The sequence below is a fragment of the Brachycentrus maculatus genome, unplaced genomic scaffold (genome assembly GCF_059751285.1).
Source record: "Brachycentrus maculatus isolate JH-2025_06_01 unplaced genomic scaffold, ASM5975128v1 h1tg000353l, whole genome shotgun sequence".
In the NCBI taxonomy this organism is placed as follows: domain Eukaryota; kingdom Metazoa; phylum Arthropoda; class Insecta; order Trichoptera; family Brachycentridae; genus Brachycentrus; species Brachycentrus maculatus.
The window spans coordinates 1,168,392-1,184,329 of record NW_028281102.1 but is presented as its reverse complement, the minus strand read 5'-3'; the positions used below and the strand labels follow the sequence as shown (position 1 = coordinate 1,184,329).

Below are 15,938 nucleotides of genomic sequence, written 5' to 3'. Positions count from 1 at the left end.
ATTGATCGATTTATAAAAATACACCTTATTTATTTTTAAAAGAGAAAAATATATGAAAAAAGTTACAATGATTTATATATTTAAAAAATGACTTAATTTTGTTTTTGATAATGAATATTCATAAACCTTTTATTTTATCTTTCATTAGTCTTAATAATATGGACGTCAAATTCAATGTATAAAAATGAGCAAGCTTTAGAGGTCTAAATATGTTAGGAAACAACCACTTACATTTTTGTATTAGGATTGTATGTATAGTATAATTATTATTTTAAAAATAATGTTTAGTATGTACTGTAAATTACTTTTTACCTAAACCATAGATTTTAAAGATTTTTTAATCCAATAAAAAAAGTTTAAACATGCAACAAATCATTTGGAACATTATTTTAGTCAGTGCGATGCATTCAATTAAAATTTTATCATTTATTTCATCCAGAAACAATTTTTTTATATAAATGTATGTGTGTGTATGTGTATATAGTAAGCGTTTTCAAAATAAAAGAGTAATAGAAAAAAAACTTATTGTACCAAATATTTTTTTAAAATTACAATCAAATTCTGACAATCATCAATATATTCACGTTATTCTCCATACCTAATAGCAGTCTTCTCGAGGACTCTTCATGTATAACAGTAATGTTACCGCGCTTCTTTTTAAAAAGAATGAGTAAGTGGCTCATTTTACAATTTGCATTTATTATTTTTAATTATTGCGCACTAAGAAAAATAAATAAATGCATAATAGGCTATTTAAATAAATTTATAAAAATATGTAAGATTTATTAAAGGAAGAATTCTAATCTGTATAAATGCATTAAAAAAAAAACAATAATAAGAACGCTGTCATTTCAACAACTCTACTTGTTCAAATATTTTTTCATAAATAGTAATTATTTTTGTGTTTTTTTTTTAATAAATCTACTTTCTCGACAAAAAATTGTAAGTGCCAGTAATGTAAAAAGTCATATTTTTATTAAATGCACCCAAAATAAATTTACACATGATTCGGAAAAATCTTACACTTTGGAGTGGCCTGAGGACACTTTAAGAATCACCGCAAAGTGTACAATTTGTTTTCAGATCATGTTTATATTTATTTTTAGTAGATTTACCAAATAAATAGTCTTTACTTAACTGGCAGTATAGACATTTTGCCAGGAATTATTGTCTAAATATGTAACTGCATTAGTCTTTTTAGTATTAAAGTAAATGTAACTTTATTTTATTTATATATTATACATATTTACCAAATGTAAAGGTATGAAGATTCATTATCATCTGACTTTGAAATTTTTAATATTGTAAAAAACAAAATAAAAGGGATATTTTTTATTGAAGCGATGTACATATTTGAAAGAAGGTCCTACCTATGAGAAATCAGTATGTCTTAGTTTCCGATTTGTAAAAAATATATGTACTTATTGAATACCCTCCAATCTAACCTGTACACTAGAAATAGTTCTTATTGCTATCCTCGCTCCTTACATTCCGCTTCCTTCCCATTGTCAGTTCTCTGTCACTTTCCTGTACTTGTATTAATACGGTAAGGCACTATACACACCACAATAAACATATACATACGTACTTTCATAATATAATACTAAAATCTCAACATTCATTCTTACAGTCATTCAGTAAGTAAATATGATTGAAATTTACTGAAAACTTGCTCATTCTGCAAGTTATCAAAATACGACTTCAAAGGAAACAATAGGTCTTTAAAAATATACCACATTGGCCCCAACAAAATGCCGAATATTTGAATACAATACAACCGTAATTTTTCAACAAACACAATTTTTAAGAAGAAAAAGAACATTGCGTTGTACTCGAGCCAATATTGTAATAATCTATTTTAAAATGCGGTGAACAAAAGTATAATTATTTGAAAATGACATTTAGAATCTAAATCACCATGCGGCAACTGCTATCCTCAGTAACAAAGGGGCTTCATCAAAGAGTGAAATGTTGGCAAAATGGAGAAAATAAAAAATTGTTCCATATGAACATGAAGAAACTATCATTTTTACTCTCATTTCTCAAAAACAACAATAGTAAACTGCGTTATTTGTCATTTTAAAGATACTTAAATATATATTACTTAAGTATCTTAAGTAATATAAATTTGAAGGGTACATAAAATGCAAGTCTTGTGTCTTAAATTGAGAAGTTACTTTCTTAATAAAGACAGCAATGCAATCAGTAAAACACATTTTAATTATAAAACTACCAATGTTTCCTAAAAAGTCTGTTTATTTGAAATTGACAGGACTATGAATAAGAAAAATATCACCCATTTTCCATTTACAAAAACTGATACATGATGATGTTTTGAAATATTTTAGGATTTTTTTCAAATTGAAAAGCTTTTTATGTTTTTTTTAAAGCTCGTTTTTTAATTTATCAGGTTTTGGTATTATTCTTATCAAAGTAAAACATAAATACCATTGCCAGTTATAGAAAGTATAAGTGTAAAAACAATTTTCTAAAAGTATACCTTGCCAATAAAATCAATTAAACTTTTCCAATAACTCAAAGATTAATGGAAAATAATAATAAAATGAATTAATGTCGAATATGTATATAAAAAAAAAACATATATAAACCGCTGTACCTCATTGAATGTACGTAATACGCGCGAGTACCTACCGGATAACGCCAACCCGTATTGCGTACGCATGTTGGTCAAAAAACAAAATTAATCCAAACTATATTGCGTAGGCTTTAGTTATATAAATACCATTCGGGCATCCTTGAAGGTATTTTTACTATGTTACATAGATCAGTGAGATACTGCCAAATCGACTGTCTTTCAGTTTTACGGGCATTTTTGCAATTATGTATTATTTATTTTGTTTTTATATTAAAAAAAAAACATGTTTTTTTTGGTACATACATTTAGAAAAAATTGGAGATTGAAGTGGTTTAAGCTAAAATTGATGCAGTAATTATTTTTTTTATAATAACTACTTTAGTATCACCGGGTGAGCGCATTAAAAAAATACATATTATTTCAAAATCTACTTAGAAGATGAAACAATTGTCGCAAAAATAAAAATATTATTGTAAACTCCAAAGTTCGAAATTTAATATGGAATTTACAAAAACAACAGCATATCAATCCATATATATACGTATTTATATATATCGATGTTATAAGACATATAAATGCATTATTTGCTCAATGTCTTTCTGGCTTTGTGGTGCAAATGTGTAAAATATATAAAGAATAAGGTTAACTAAGTAAAATACATACAAAACATAAAAATGGTCCTTTGGTGAAATGTACGCAGTATATCACTCTATTCCTACCAACTGAAAGCTGCAAAACTTTACTCGGGAAATTTGTCAGTCACACACTTTCATTTAATTGACTTTCTTTTATCTAGCTTATTGACAACTCACAATAAGATGCGGCTTCCAAGGAATAATGCGTTACCCGTACATAAAAATACATTCCTGGTATAATTATACAAATTCATTGTAATATCCGTCAATTCAACTCGCATTCGATTGCAAATGCCAAGCAATCGCGGACCTTATTTCTAACCTAATTATTTCACTCCAAAATAATTTGCAGCAAACTAAAAAAATATTTTTTCAAAATATTTAAACGTAACGTGTCTATTCTGGATCTATAAAGCCTGTATGGATATCGCACTGTACCTCGACACAATTCATTAAATTGTATAGATATTATAAAAATTATAAGCAAAACCATACTTCAAAATATACATTTAAAGAATAATAATTAGAGCGTTCATTAAATGGTCTGCTGGAATACAAATGATACATTTATGTTTTATTTTAGACCATTTATTTTTGTATACCTCATTTTGTATTATATTTTCGTGTTAAATATACTGCTAGGAAAACCGAATTCATCTAATTTTACAGCAGTAACTTGCTTACTACATATACTAGAGTACTAATAAACTGCTTGATCCTATCATAAATCATGTTATAGAGATGTCTCGTTCCAATCTTATGGTATTTTGATTACCTGACTTCTAATAAATGTTAGCAAAACTACATGATTCACGACCAGAGCTAGCAGTTTGTTTGGACTCTAAAGATGTTGATACCGTGATTAAATGTCGTTGATAGATCAATAAGTGAAATATGTATGTATAAAAACACCTTTGCTATAAAATTCTTTGATAAAGGCAATAATTCGAAACTATCTAAATCTAGCATCAGAGTACAAAAATACATTTGCTCGGCGGAAACAATTTTGGAAATACTTTTTGTTAAAGAATCCTACAGCTTTTTAATAGTTTCGGACACCATTTTAGATAATTATTTTAAACTGTATGGACAAGTTGATCTCCGTGACGGGTGTGCGGGGACATGGCACTGGTTGGTTATGACAGGAAGGGGTTGGGGGTGGTGGAGTGGGGGGGGACGGGGGCCCAGGGGTCCTGCTGCTGGGCGGCTATGGGGGGGTGCATGGCGAAAGGAGGCTGCTGCTTTATCTCATTCATTGTGAGACGAGGCTGAAATCAAACATCACTTATAATGCAACATATTTCTTTCAATTATGAATAGTAGATAGATACTCATTCAATTTTTTTAGGCTGTGTTTTTTAATACATTTTTTAAATCTTTTTTTATGTAATAAAAATCATTCTCCATATAATAGATTATATAAAAAAAAAATAATATGAAAAGACTGAACACAATTAGTACAAAAGCTAGGGATTACAGTAAAAATCTTATCAATTCTAAAGCTAAAGAGACCAAAAGTTTAAACAATGAAGTTTTAAACCAGAAGAAGGCTATGGAAATGAAATTAAGGAAAAAAAAAATTTTTTTTTGATTATCTTTGATGAAACTAAAAAGTTTTTTTTACTGTTTTTAACATGTGTAAGAGGAATTCAAAATAAAAAGGTATTTGTTTAGGTTACCTGTGTTTGCGTTTGGAACAGATTCTGTCGCGGCGGCGGTACTTCTGAAGAAAATGGGTTGGCGGTCATGTTGAGGCTAGCCGCAGTACTGGCTCCAAAGAGCGGCTCGGTGCTGCCGTTGACCGGCTTTATCAGGTTGTCCAGGTTCACTAGGGCGCTGTTCTCTCCCAGGAAGCTCTGGGGGGTCTTCTTGACGTTGTTGGAGTTGGCGTTGGAGCCGAGAGTGTCGTTGAGGATGGAGAGGTCAAACGGGTCGGGAGATAGGGTGCCCCCGTTGGAATGGTTGTTGTTGCTGGACCCGTTCTGCTGCGAGCGAGTTCTGTTGGTGATCAGGTCGAACTCCAGGTCGGATGACGGACTGGACAGGATATTTTGAAGGGGTGAAGAGGCCTGAAATTAACCGGAATTTCATTAATTGAAGCTAAAAGTGGCAATATAACTAATTTTTTTTAAATATAAATATTTGTGCCTTTATGATTTACAAAAATACTTCAATTTCATACTATTTTTGTGAGCCTAAGTGGCTCATTATTAGAATTAGGTATGAAATTGTGGTAGAGTGGATTTGAACCGGGAAACTCTGACTCAAGAGTCCTCGACACTAGCTACGGGACTACAACCCGGCATATATTAAGTTTTCAAAACAGATTTTTTTTTTTAAGTTATGACTCCGCTTCATTCTGATGTATCAAATGCATTTCAAAGTACTCTACTTTCAAGAAATGCTGACGACAACACAAATTAGAAAAACGCCATCAAAAGATGAATTTGGTAAATAAATACTCTAAATCTGACACTTGTTTTTATAATATGTAATAGAAAAATTGAGAGCTTCTTTTTTCAGTTTTTAGATATTCATTTTCATTATATTCATTGTAATAAAATAAAAATGAAATAGATGCCATAATTATCAGTATTTCCACATGTTGATTATTACAACTAGATTTTATCAGTGGGAAATATCAATGGATAACTATGAAATACTTTAAAATCCACATTATTCAAACCACAAGAGACAAAGTACATATGAAAAGCTACCGTAATTTAGTAGAAGATTATCAAAATGAGCTGGAATGATATATTTTCCAACATAGTGCAAACATATAAATTGAAGAAACGAAAAAGAACAAAACCACTTATTTGTTTCAATAAAACAAACTACCGTGTCATTTAATAACATTAGTCATTGGAAAAATTTAAGTTTAAGTTTAAGATGGTCAACAGAAATAAAGAATAATATAAATAAAGCGGATAATTAACAATTGAATTTAATAATTTGTAAAACTATTAACGGTGTGTCAAACATTTTTGTACATACTTACTTCTCTGTGTAGTAAAAACCCAACATAAAATGATTCCGTGTAATATTAGAAGCCACACAAAGCACCAAAAACCAAAACCGGTGGATAGATGAGTAAGTTATTTTTATTATTAAAATGGATGATATGAAGTGATGTTAGTAAAACCAGATTCTCACCACGGGAGAGTAGTAGTCAAGAATGTCCAAGTCCGATATCTATAATGTAATGTCAACCGGAAAAAAGGGTAAAAAACTATAATATACATAAAATATAATGGTCAATTTTTAACAACATAGGAAATTCAAATAATAATAGTGTTAAAATTATATAATTGATGATCTTTTACACTCAAATATATGGATATATTTTAATTCTCAATACACTAGAAATTAAACATGGCACGTATTTTGCATAAAAATTATACATCATTATAAAGATATACATAAGAGGCCGTTTATTTTTTTAAATTTTACGAAAATAATCAAATGAAAAATCTAAGAATGTTTTTAAAAAATAGAAATCACCAGAATATAGAAAGCATTTTATTCTACACTGTGACAATTTCTATGGATTTTTCCTTTGATAATTTCTCACATTATTTGCGGTTGTGTAGGTTCCATCTTAATTAAGTCACGAGAAATGTGCAAATGTGTACATTCATCACTAATACTGCAAGAACAAATATAATTCATTTTTACTGGTAAGAGAAACCATTTTCCACACATTATCATGAACACAAATCTTTATTTTCAACTCAAAATTTTATGTTGGAAAATGTGTTGTTTTTATGAGACTGACCGGATCAGAGATTTTTCACAAATCTATTTTATTTTTTTCAAATAATTAAAGCTATCAACATACATTAATAATTTGGCCATTACCATTATCGTAAGAATGCCAAACGGGTTTAAAAATTACATATGTGGAGTGATCCTCAAGTATGAAGATATGCGGTTCACTCATGGTAATCACCTGTTGGTCGCGTGGGGCCCACGGATCCTTGGGCAGAGGGGTGGTGCGGGGAGCCCAGGGGTCCGCCAGGGCCGGCGGGGGGGCGGGGACCGGGGGCGAGCCCGAGCTGCTGCTCCACGGGTCCGCCGACTGTTGCTGCAATACACGCACAACCACCACATATACCCATGAGACGACACACACATGTAAGCCACAACTTGCAATTGTACTTTTTAAGGAGTATGAAGTCAATATTATGCACCCAAGATTTAATAATATAATACATATACCTATATATTATTTTTCTAAAAATATTGCCACAGTGTAGTATAGCCATGAAACTCTGAATCAGAGTCCACAACTCTAACATCAAGACCACACAACTCGATTTAGTATAATATATTTGAAAGACTTGCACTATATGTATTTAGTATTTTATTTTTTAAAATGAATAATAGTCATTAACAGTAACACTTTCAACTACCATCATATCTAGAAGATGTGAATTTCAATTATTTCGATAAACTTTGGGGCCTCGTCGGCACGGGTTAGAATCAACGAACAGGAATGAAAATTCGGATCTGAATAGGCTATAAAAAATAAAGAGGGTATGAGTTTTACCTACGTGACTATGTATTGCTATATATGTACAGTGAAACCTCTATCTATCGTTTTTAAAGGGACCTATTGAAATCAACTATGAATACGAGAAAACAATGAAAGCGGGATTAAGAAGTTTATACACAAGGAGATGCTATCGAGTGAAGATACCGTCCTCCCAATCTGAATAACCATTGGTAGGTTCAAATTCTAAGAGGAATACAACGTTTAGATGTAAATAAAATATTAAAGTTTATTTTTTATTTTAAATAATCTGTGATCAACATTTGTTTTTTTTACTGTTTTATTTCCGTAAGTCAACAGTATGTTTTCATCTTTGCAAATATTTTTTTTTCGGCATTGTGCATAGAAGAAAGTTTTCAATCTTTCTAAGAGTGTGCATGCTTCTGGAAATAAAGGTACAGGCAGCAGCTCCTCTTCATCAATATTGACCTCTCCTGCTGTATCCGTCAACCTTGCGTCACATAGGCTTTCGATAGTTTCTATCCCACACGTTAAAATATTGTCGTCGAATGTAACAACATTGAGGAGAATGTAAAAAAAAAACAGCCAAAATATATCAAATATGCAGCGTAATTCTAACGATGAATGCGGTACAATGGTGATAGAGAAACGATCAATGCGATCTATTTTTGTATGAAATGCATTCGGGGTAGAAGAAATAAACGACACATCTGGGAAAACAATTATTTGAGGAACAATAGATAGAGGTTTCACTGTATTATAAATCTACCATATACTACTTAATTATATCAATTGAAATACTAATAAATAAAAATTATATAAAAAATTTAACCTAACATAACATATCACCAATTAACAATCCTATATCATTTACAACATTTTGAGTGTGTCCAAATACTTGTTCACTTGTTCAAAGCATTTGAATAGTGTGGTTGTCAATAATGGGTAGAATTGGTGAATGTTACACGTGTGTAAAGTGATCACTTAAACCAGCCTATGACGGTCGTCAGTCCCGTAAATGCCCAGACTTCCATATTCTTCTTCATCTTTGATGAGATGTCAAAAAAAAAATCCTATATCATCATTCATCAACCTTTTAAGTGTTGCGACTTCCCAAAAAGGGGAGTTCAATTCTATTGATATTAAAAAAACACAATATTATTAAATAGCACAATATGTATTGCCAAACTAATTTCAATACAACTAAGTTAACTTATTTATTTTTCTACAAAAATGTTAATAATATTAGTGTATAACCACTCGCCGAGATTTTTATGTCTACCGGTTTCGAGACGTACCCGGTAGAGAGGTTAGAGACGGTAAATGCTTTAAATATTAATAATATTGAGAATACTACCAAGTTTTTTGTTCATATACTATTTATTTTATTTTATTTATGTATTTACATTTGCTAAAATTCCAATAAAAAGTCCCGATAAACTTGTCATCAAGTAGTTCATGATCCAGTTCTTAAATTATGTTTTATAATGAAAAAACATAGATAAGAATCTACAAAGGTAACTTACAAAACAATATGAAAATTAAAGAATACATAGATTAGAAACTATACCAGAAAACACAGTTTGAAAAAAATTTATGTGTTTCATTTTTCTGACTGACTGTGACCCTGCGTATACCTGATTAAAGTTGAAAAATTATACCTTGGATACTTCAGATTATCTTTACATTTAACTGTTCATGAAATAAAAAGCTGTATTATTTTATGGTATACATATGCGTAAAAAAATAATGATGATAAAAACATAAAAAGGCTTCAAATAATTTCACAGTAGCGATACTAGAGCAATCGTCTTACCATTGGATCATAGTAAGCTTCGAATCCAAGGTCCAAACGCTGGTGGCAAAAATAAAAGAAAATTGCAAACATAAATAAAATACTTTGACATGCAAAATGAAAAATTATAAGAGCAACTAAATATTTCAATTATTAACTGATCAATTATTAGAGTAACTAATTAAAATTTTGTGTTAAAAATTATAACTTAAAATTTAATTTTGCCGTCTACTCCTTTGCCTATCTTTTAACACTACAAATTTTTAATATATAATTAGTAGAATGAAAAATTTAAAAGTTTTTTTTAATGAATTACAGCATCAGTTAAATAATAATATATTTTGTTAATAAAACATGTATGCTTTTTAAAAGCCAACCATTTATGATAATAGCTTAGTAATATAATTATACATACATATATAAACAAGACATACTAAACAAGGCAAATTAAATTCATATACGAATGCAAGATTAAATACATAAATGTTAACATGCAACTTGAGACAATCTTTAAAAAATATGTCATGTGTAATTTAGACAAACATATAATTAAAAAAATTCCACATTAGTTTCTTTACATCGTGTAAAAAAATGCATGCTCTTGGGTAACTTTGGAAATACATTAATAACAACTTAGGAATAATGTTAGGAAGTGCAACCAAAATAGACATTACATTTATATGAACAAGTTTAACAAGAAACATGCGGTAAACATTAATATCATGCGAGAATACCATTGCTTTCGAACACTGTAATTCACCGAGTCAACCAAAAACCAAAAATTAGGTATCAATAGAGAATAAAAATTAATAATAGTTGCAATATCAATATTTTATCTAACCTGTGGTCTCTGCGGAGGTGTCGGGGGAGCCCCCCAGGGATCGGCCAAGGCAGGGGCCGCAGCCACGGGATTCCCTACATCCATATCCAGCAGGTCAAGTAGGTGGCTCTGTTGCGGCGTGTCAGTACGAGGTTTCGCTTCTGGGGTACCTCTGAAAATTGAAAGAAAAAAGGATTCACGTCTATTCTGCAGGATATTGCATAATGCAAATTATTAAATTTTGCCTAGGAGTTTGAATATACACGAATCGTTTGTAGTTTGTCCGTATTTACGGGGATTAACTTTGTACGAAAGGTTATGAATATTGAAACTATTCTTGGTCAACGAGTTATCATTTTACTAACATAATTAATCTGCAGAAAATTATGAGCAACCTGCATCCAAACAAACGGTAACTAAATACGCTAACCATTATTACACCACGGAGGCAGACTAAAACATTTAAAGTGTTATTTTCCAAATATATCATTTGTACGATGATAGTTATCGTGATACCGCGAAAAAATTGTATAAAAACACTGAATTTCAATGCCACTTGATACTTGATTGTACCTCCGAAATGGAGGGCAACCTAACCTAACCTAACCTAACCTAACAGTTAGCAACTGGTCTCACTTGAAGTCCTGCTGGCTCTGACTGAGGGCCAGCTGCAGGCGCACGTTGTCGGAGCGGCGCCGGCGCTCGTCCCGCTCCGCCTCCTCGCGGCTCACGGCCAGCGCCAGCTGCAGCTGCAGCTCCTCCTCGCCCGCCGTCTGCGGCCGCGCCGTTTCCAGGGCGCCCGCCCACGCCGCGCCCTCGCTGCTGCGCCCGCTGCCGCCGCCGCCGCCCCCACCCCCACCCCCGCCCATCTGGTGGAGAGACAATCGTGCGCATTAGCAGTGGCTTGTACAAGCATGGGTGTGCAACCCTAAATGCCCCAGCCATTGCCAATATAGTAAGATTAATTCGTTCCAAAGGTTTTCGTGTAAGTCGAAAAAAAATATTTGTGATCTTTTTGATATATCGCTCACTCCTTTCAAGAATATCATAAATCAAAAATCGTCAATTTTCAGTTGTGCATGTTTTCGGAATGCCCAGAAAATGTACTTTATCCCAGCAAAAGAGGCATATTTTTAAATTAATATTTGAAAAAACCTTCAGGTTTTACCTAAAAAGATCTGTTACACAGTAAAAAGTTCAATAAGTGGCTTGATATTTATTTTTAATACATTGTATTTTATTTTTAAACTTTAAAAACGATCTCCTGAAAAATCTAGTTTTTTGATATATGACGTTGTTGAAAGGAGTGAGCGATATCACAAGCTGGTTCTTCGAAACAAATTAAGTTTTCGATTTCTGCAGGTAAATGGGAGAGAACAACTGGTAATTCATGTTATTGCAACACATTACATAGTAAAAAAAATTATTACAGTGGAGAAGGGCGGACTAGAGGGTGTGTCCAGGGCTCCATCACTGCCGATGGCGCTGGCCGACTGCGCGAACCGCTCCTTGGCCTTAAGGGCTCGTGCTCTCTCGTTCTTCAATCTATCGTCGTCCTTCAGTAAGTTCACCAATTGCTTGGCCTTTTCGCGGACATTCAATCCTGAAAAAGACACATTATCCCATTATTACTTTATTCGTTAATTGTATTCAGTATTTATCGATGCGATATCCTTATCGAAATGTTTTTCCAAGCACTGTAAACAGTATTGTTTTGACAAAAGGTTTACAATATGGTGATAAATATATCTTCTCACAGACTACTTATTTGTTGGAATAATTTTATTTATTTTTTGTAAACTATTTGAGCAATACATACTATAAATTGAGGTTTATCATAAATCTCTTTAATGCTTGGTTTACATGTATTACGTGATTAAGTAGCGAACTAACTACCTAATTTAAAAAAAAAAAGACTATTAAATTTAACTCCTTACTTACAATTGAATACATTGCATTCAGGAATTATTAAATTATAGTTATAATAATTAAAAACTTAATCACTTAATGTGTTTACCAAGCATAATATAGCCTGGCATAGTGTCGAATTGCATGAAAGCAATGGGTAATTGTAGTCTTCATTTATCAAAATTAAACACAGTACTGAAACATTTATTTCAAAATTCTCCAAATGTTTCTCAATGAATATAATAAAATAAAAATTATGGGCACGGAATGAATCATTCGCACTCATTCATTCATTTATTTGAATAACTTTTAATGATCAAATATTATTAGATTGAATGGAATTTTCAAATAATACTTTTTTTTCACATAAGTGATCCCATTGTAAATTTGTTCTTGAAACATTCATTACACTTAAAATACTTGCTTGTAAACCGAGTAAAAAATATGTAATAGGTTTAGAAATAAATATTTTTTAAATATATAGTGAAGAGATAAGGCGTAGGACGCAACAAATCTTGGTCACAACTGTCGTCAAGAAAAGGCGATTCAGTTGGCTTGGCCATGTACTCCGCATGTCTCCTTAGAGCCTTAATCAAGCTTGCCTCTATTACAAGGCATCAGGTTCGCGCCGCCCAGGACGACCACTGCTGACAATTCGTCGGCAGTTCTCATCAGAACTTCCAAGTCAGATCCGGGACGCGGATCTGACTTGGGAGGATGCAAGGGAGCTGGCAGCCGACAGAAAAGCCTGGAGACAGTTTGTGGACTCCATATGCTCCACCTAGGGAGCGGATATGGTTTAATAATATATATATAGTGAGATTTAATAATATATCTACAGAAATAACATTTTGCATAACTTTCTAAATGGTATATTGAACAGAAAACATTTTTCACCTTGGTCCTTCCCATCTTCCAGGTACTGGAAGTCCTTGAGCGTGTGGATGGCGAAGATGTTCTCCTTACACTGCATGGCCACCTTCTCGGTGCCCGTCTTGATGAGGTATTCCATGAGCACGAGCGCCTTGTACACGTGGCGCCAGTTCTTGCCGTGGTCGTTGAGCCGCTTCCAGATCATGTGCATGATCTCCGTGAATGCCATCACGTTGTACGTGAGGTCGGCTATCTCAGTCATTAGTGTACTGGAGGGACCCCACGGGTCGTTTGATGTAGCCTCGCGCACCTTTATCTAAAAATGTTAAACATGCCTCTTAGCTTCATTAGATAACAAAACACCATTCCATATTCTTTAAAACTGTGACGCACTCGCTCGCAAACGAAGTCACATCCTTGGAGGACCACCACTAGACTCCGAGAAGGTGAAGTTCTTACCGCCAAGACAGGTCGTGAACTACATGACTCATGTAGATCTTAATAGTGAGCTATTATACAGAGGGAGGTCACAATCGACCTAATATGGTTGCAGTGATATAAGGGATGCTCCCTTGGAAGATCCCTTGACCTCATAATAATAATACAAAATCATTAGATAGAGACAAATTGTATTTTTCCTCCATATAATAGCCTGAATTTTGCACTGGTTGTAACTGTCTTTCTGTACAGTGTTGTTTGGCGGTTTTAATTTCATTTCCCAAATAAGAAATACAAATTACGCATGTCTAATAACATCTATTATTGCTTGAGAAATTGGGAATTAGCTGCTAAATTGACAAAAACGGCTCTTGTTAGTTAAAGTACACAATGGTTACTTTTTTAGGACATTTTCTTCTCACAGAAAGTGACAGTATAAAGGACAACATGAATAGATGAATAATTTACCTGAGCATCGGAGTAATTGTGTGCGAGGTTCTTTATGTTTCTCCGCAGCCCCGCTACATTCACCTGCATATCTTCCTTTTGTCCTCGTGGCATCTGGCACATTGCAATTAGGACAATCATATTACAACACATATTTACATATCATTCTATTCTACTTGACCCCAAAACCCCCCAGGTGTTATAAAACATAATATATAAAACAGTATTGGCTTACAATAACTTATTGAGGGAGTTACTTGAATATTCCCGAGAAACTTTAAACTATTTTGAAAAAAATACATTTTATTTAGCTGATGGAAAGGCAGTTTTGAATGCAGATATGTTGGAATGGATATTTTTTACTGGAAGCTTTAACTAGAAATGAAAACAAAAAGTTTTTTGAATGTTTAAGAAAATATAAGTGGCTTGCCCTTTTCTTGGCAACGTATCCTATAGCATAAATAATTACCTTTTTTCTCTTAAAGTAATGCACGGATACGTAGATTTAAAAAATAATAAGCATATTCCTAACTTGAGACAGTACCATGGAGCCATCTACCATTTAATAACAAAGGAAAGGTAATCAAAATATAAACACCGGATGAAGATGGGTGTCAAGACACAACCAAAGAAAAAAGAAGACAAGTGAGTTATCTGTATTTATTACCTGCATTATTAAGTATAAACATAGTCAATAATAGTTGTATAATTTATTTAGTGCCATTTTTGTAAAATACTACCTCAAGGGCTACCTAATTTTTTTAGAATGAATGTTTATTACTAGGGTCCAATGTATAATACAAAAACAGTCATGTAACTAATATGAGATCAATTTTATTTATATTTACATATTTTATAAGATATAACTCCAAAAAAATGTATAAAAAGTGAGAAAAAAAAACACCTTTTGTTATTCTAAAGCCTAATGCCCTTCAAATACATTTTTGAAAAATTGTAATATTCAATTCTTGCCAAGATAAGTGTTCATATAGTCTTCATTAACGATAATTCTTCTTCTATTGTCCCCTACTTCACTCCATGGTAAATAGGGTACTGCATCAAATTGACAGTGTTTGCAATACCATTTATCGAATAATTATCCATACTAATAGAAATAAAACTTAAATGAGAATCAAACCCGGGACCTCATGTATGGTAGTAAAATGCGCTAACCATTGCGCTTCGAGGGTGGACGTATTACAAAGATAACACTATATTACCTAGTTACTAGTTATACTTTATAAAACGCTTGCTTCCGTATAATGATTATTTCCGATTTCAGCAAACAATTTCACTAGATAAAGATCTATATATTTTTTTAAATGCACTAGGTATATATTATGTTTTAAACTTTATGCAGGCAAACCACATACATATTCAAAATTATCATGGGTTCATAGCTGATTAGATATGAATTCATTTAAGAAATCAAATACATTTTTGTACACTGGAATGAGCACATGGAAGTGATTACCAGTAATAAAGGTAAGTGTGTTAAATTACATTCAGCGGTACATACAGTGAAGCCATTCAGGTCATTTGTCTAAGTAATCTGCAATCCAAATCTTTTACACAGAATTAGTCCGTAGGTAATTGAAGCAAAATGTATTTGACCAGACAATGACAAAACACAATGAAAATTCAAGAGGGGTCAGCGAATTCAACTCTGTGTCTAAAAGTGAGAACAATTTACATAAAGAGCTTATACTTACATTTGAACAAATCTTTCATTGTAAGTAACAAAAGTTGGTGGAATATAACCAAAAATACTCAATTTACTAACATCGTTATTGAATATTAATGCGTGACAGAGTTAGGCCTATCTTGATTTGGTAAAGTTGATATCGAATGTGCAAATATTAGTCTGGCAGAAAGCCACGAATCCAATAAACAAGCTCAGTTCACGGCTC

At 32.5% G+C, this 15,938-nt stretch overlaps 1 protein-coding gene across 4 annotated transcripts in view; it reads right to left on the bottom strand.

Moving 5' to 3' along the window:
- Positions 1-2,827: 2,827 nt before the first annotated feature.
- lqf (epsin homolog lqf) overlaps positions 2,828-15,938 on the bottom strand; it is a 19,871-nt gene continuing 6,760 nt past the window's right edge. Inside the window, exons 3-11 of one of the 4 annotated variants that reach the window (XM_088269472.1) lie at positions 14,050-14,142; positions 13,168-13,459; positions 11,793-11,965; positions 10,999-11,231; positions 10,384-10,534; positions 7,184-7,318; positions 6,388-6,426; positions 4,911-5,300; positions 3,369-4,499 (exon numbers count right to left, since the gene is read on the bottom strand). In XM_088269472.1, the coding sequence (XP_088125598.1) occupies positions 4,368-4,499; positions 4,911-5,300; positions 6,388-6,426; positions 7,184-7,318; positions 10,384-10,534; positions 10,999-11,231; positions 11,793-11,965; positions 13,168-13,459; positions 14,050-14,142 (1,638 nt within the window). In that variant the 3' untranslated portion in view covers positions 3,369-4,367. Of the gene's footprint in view, positions 4,500-4,910; positions 5,301-6,387; positions 6,427-7,183; positions 7,319-9,563; positions 9,603-10,383; positions 10,535-10,998; positions 11,232-11,792; positions 11,966-13,167; positions 13,460-14,049; positions 14,143-15,938 lie in introns of all 4 variants that reach the window. The other 3 variants (XM_088269474.1, XM_088269473.1, XM_088269475.1) reach the window with 3 other exon arrangements.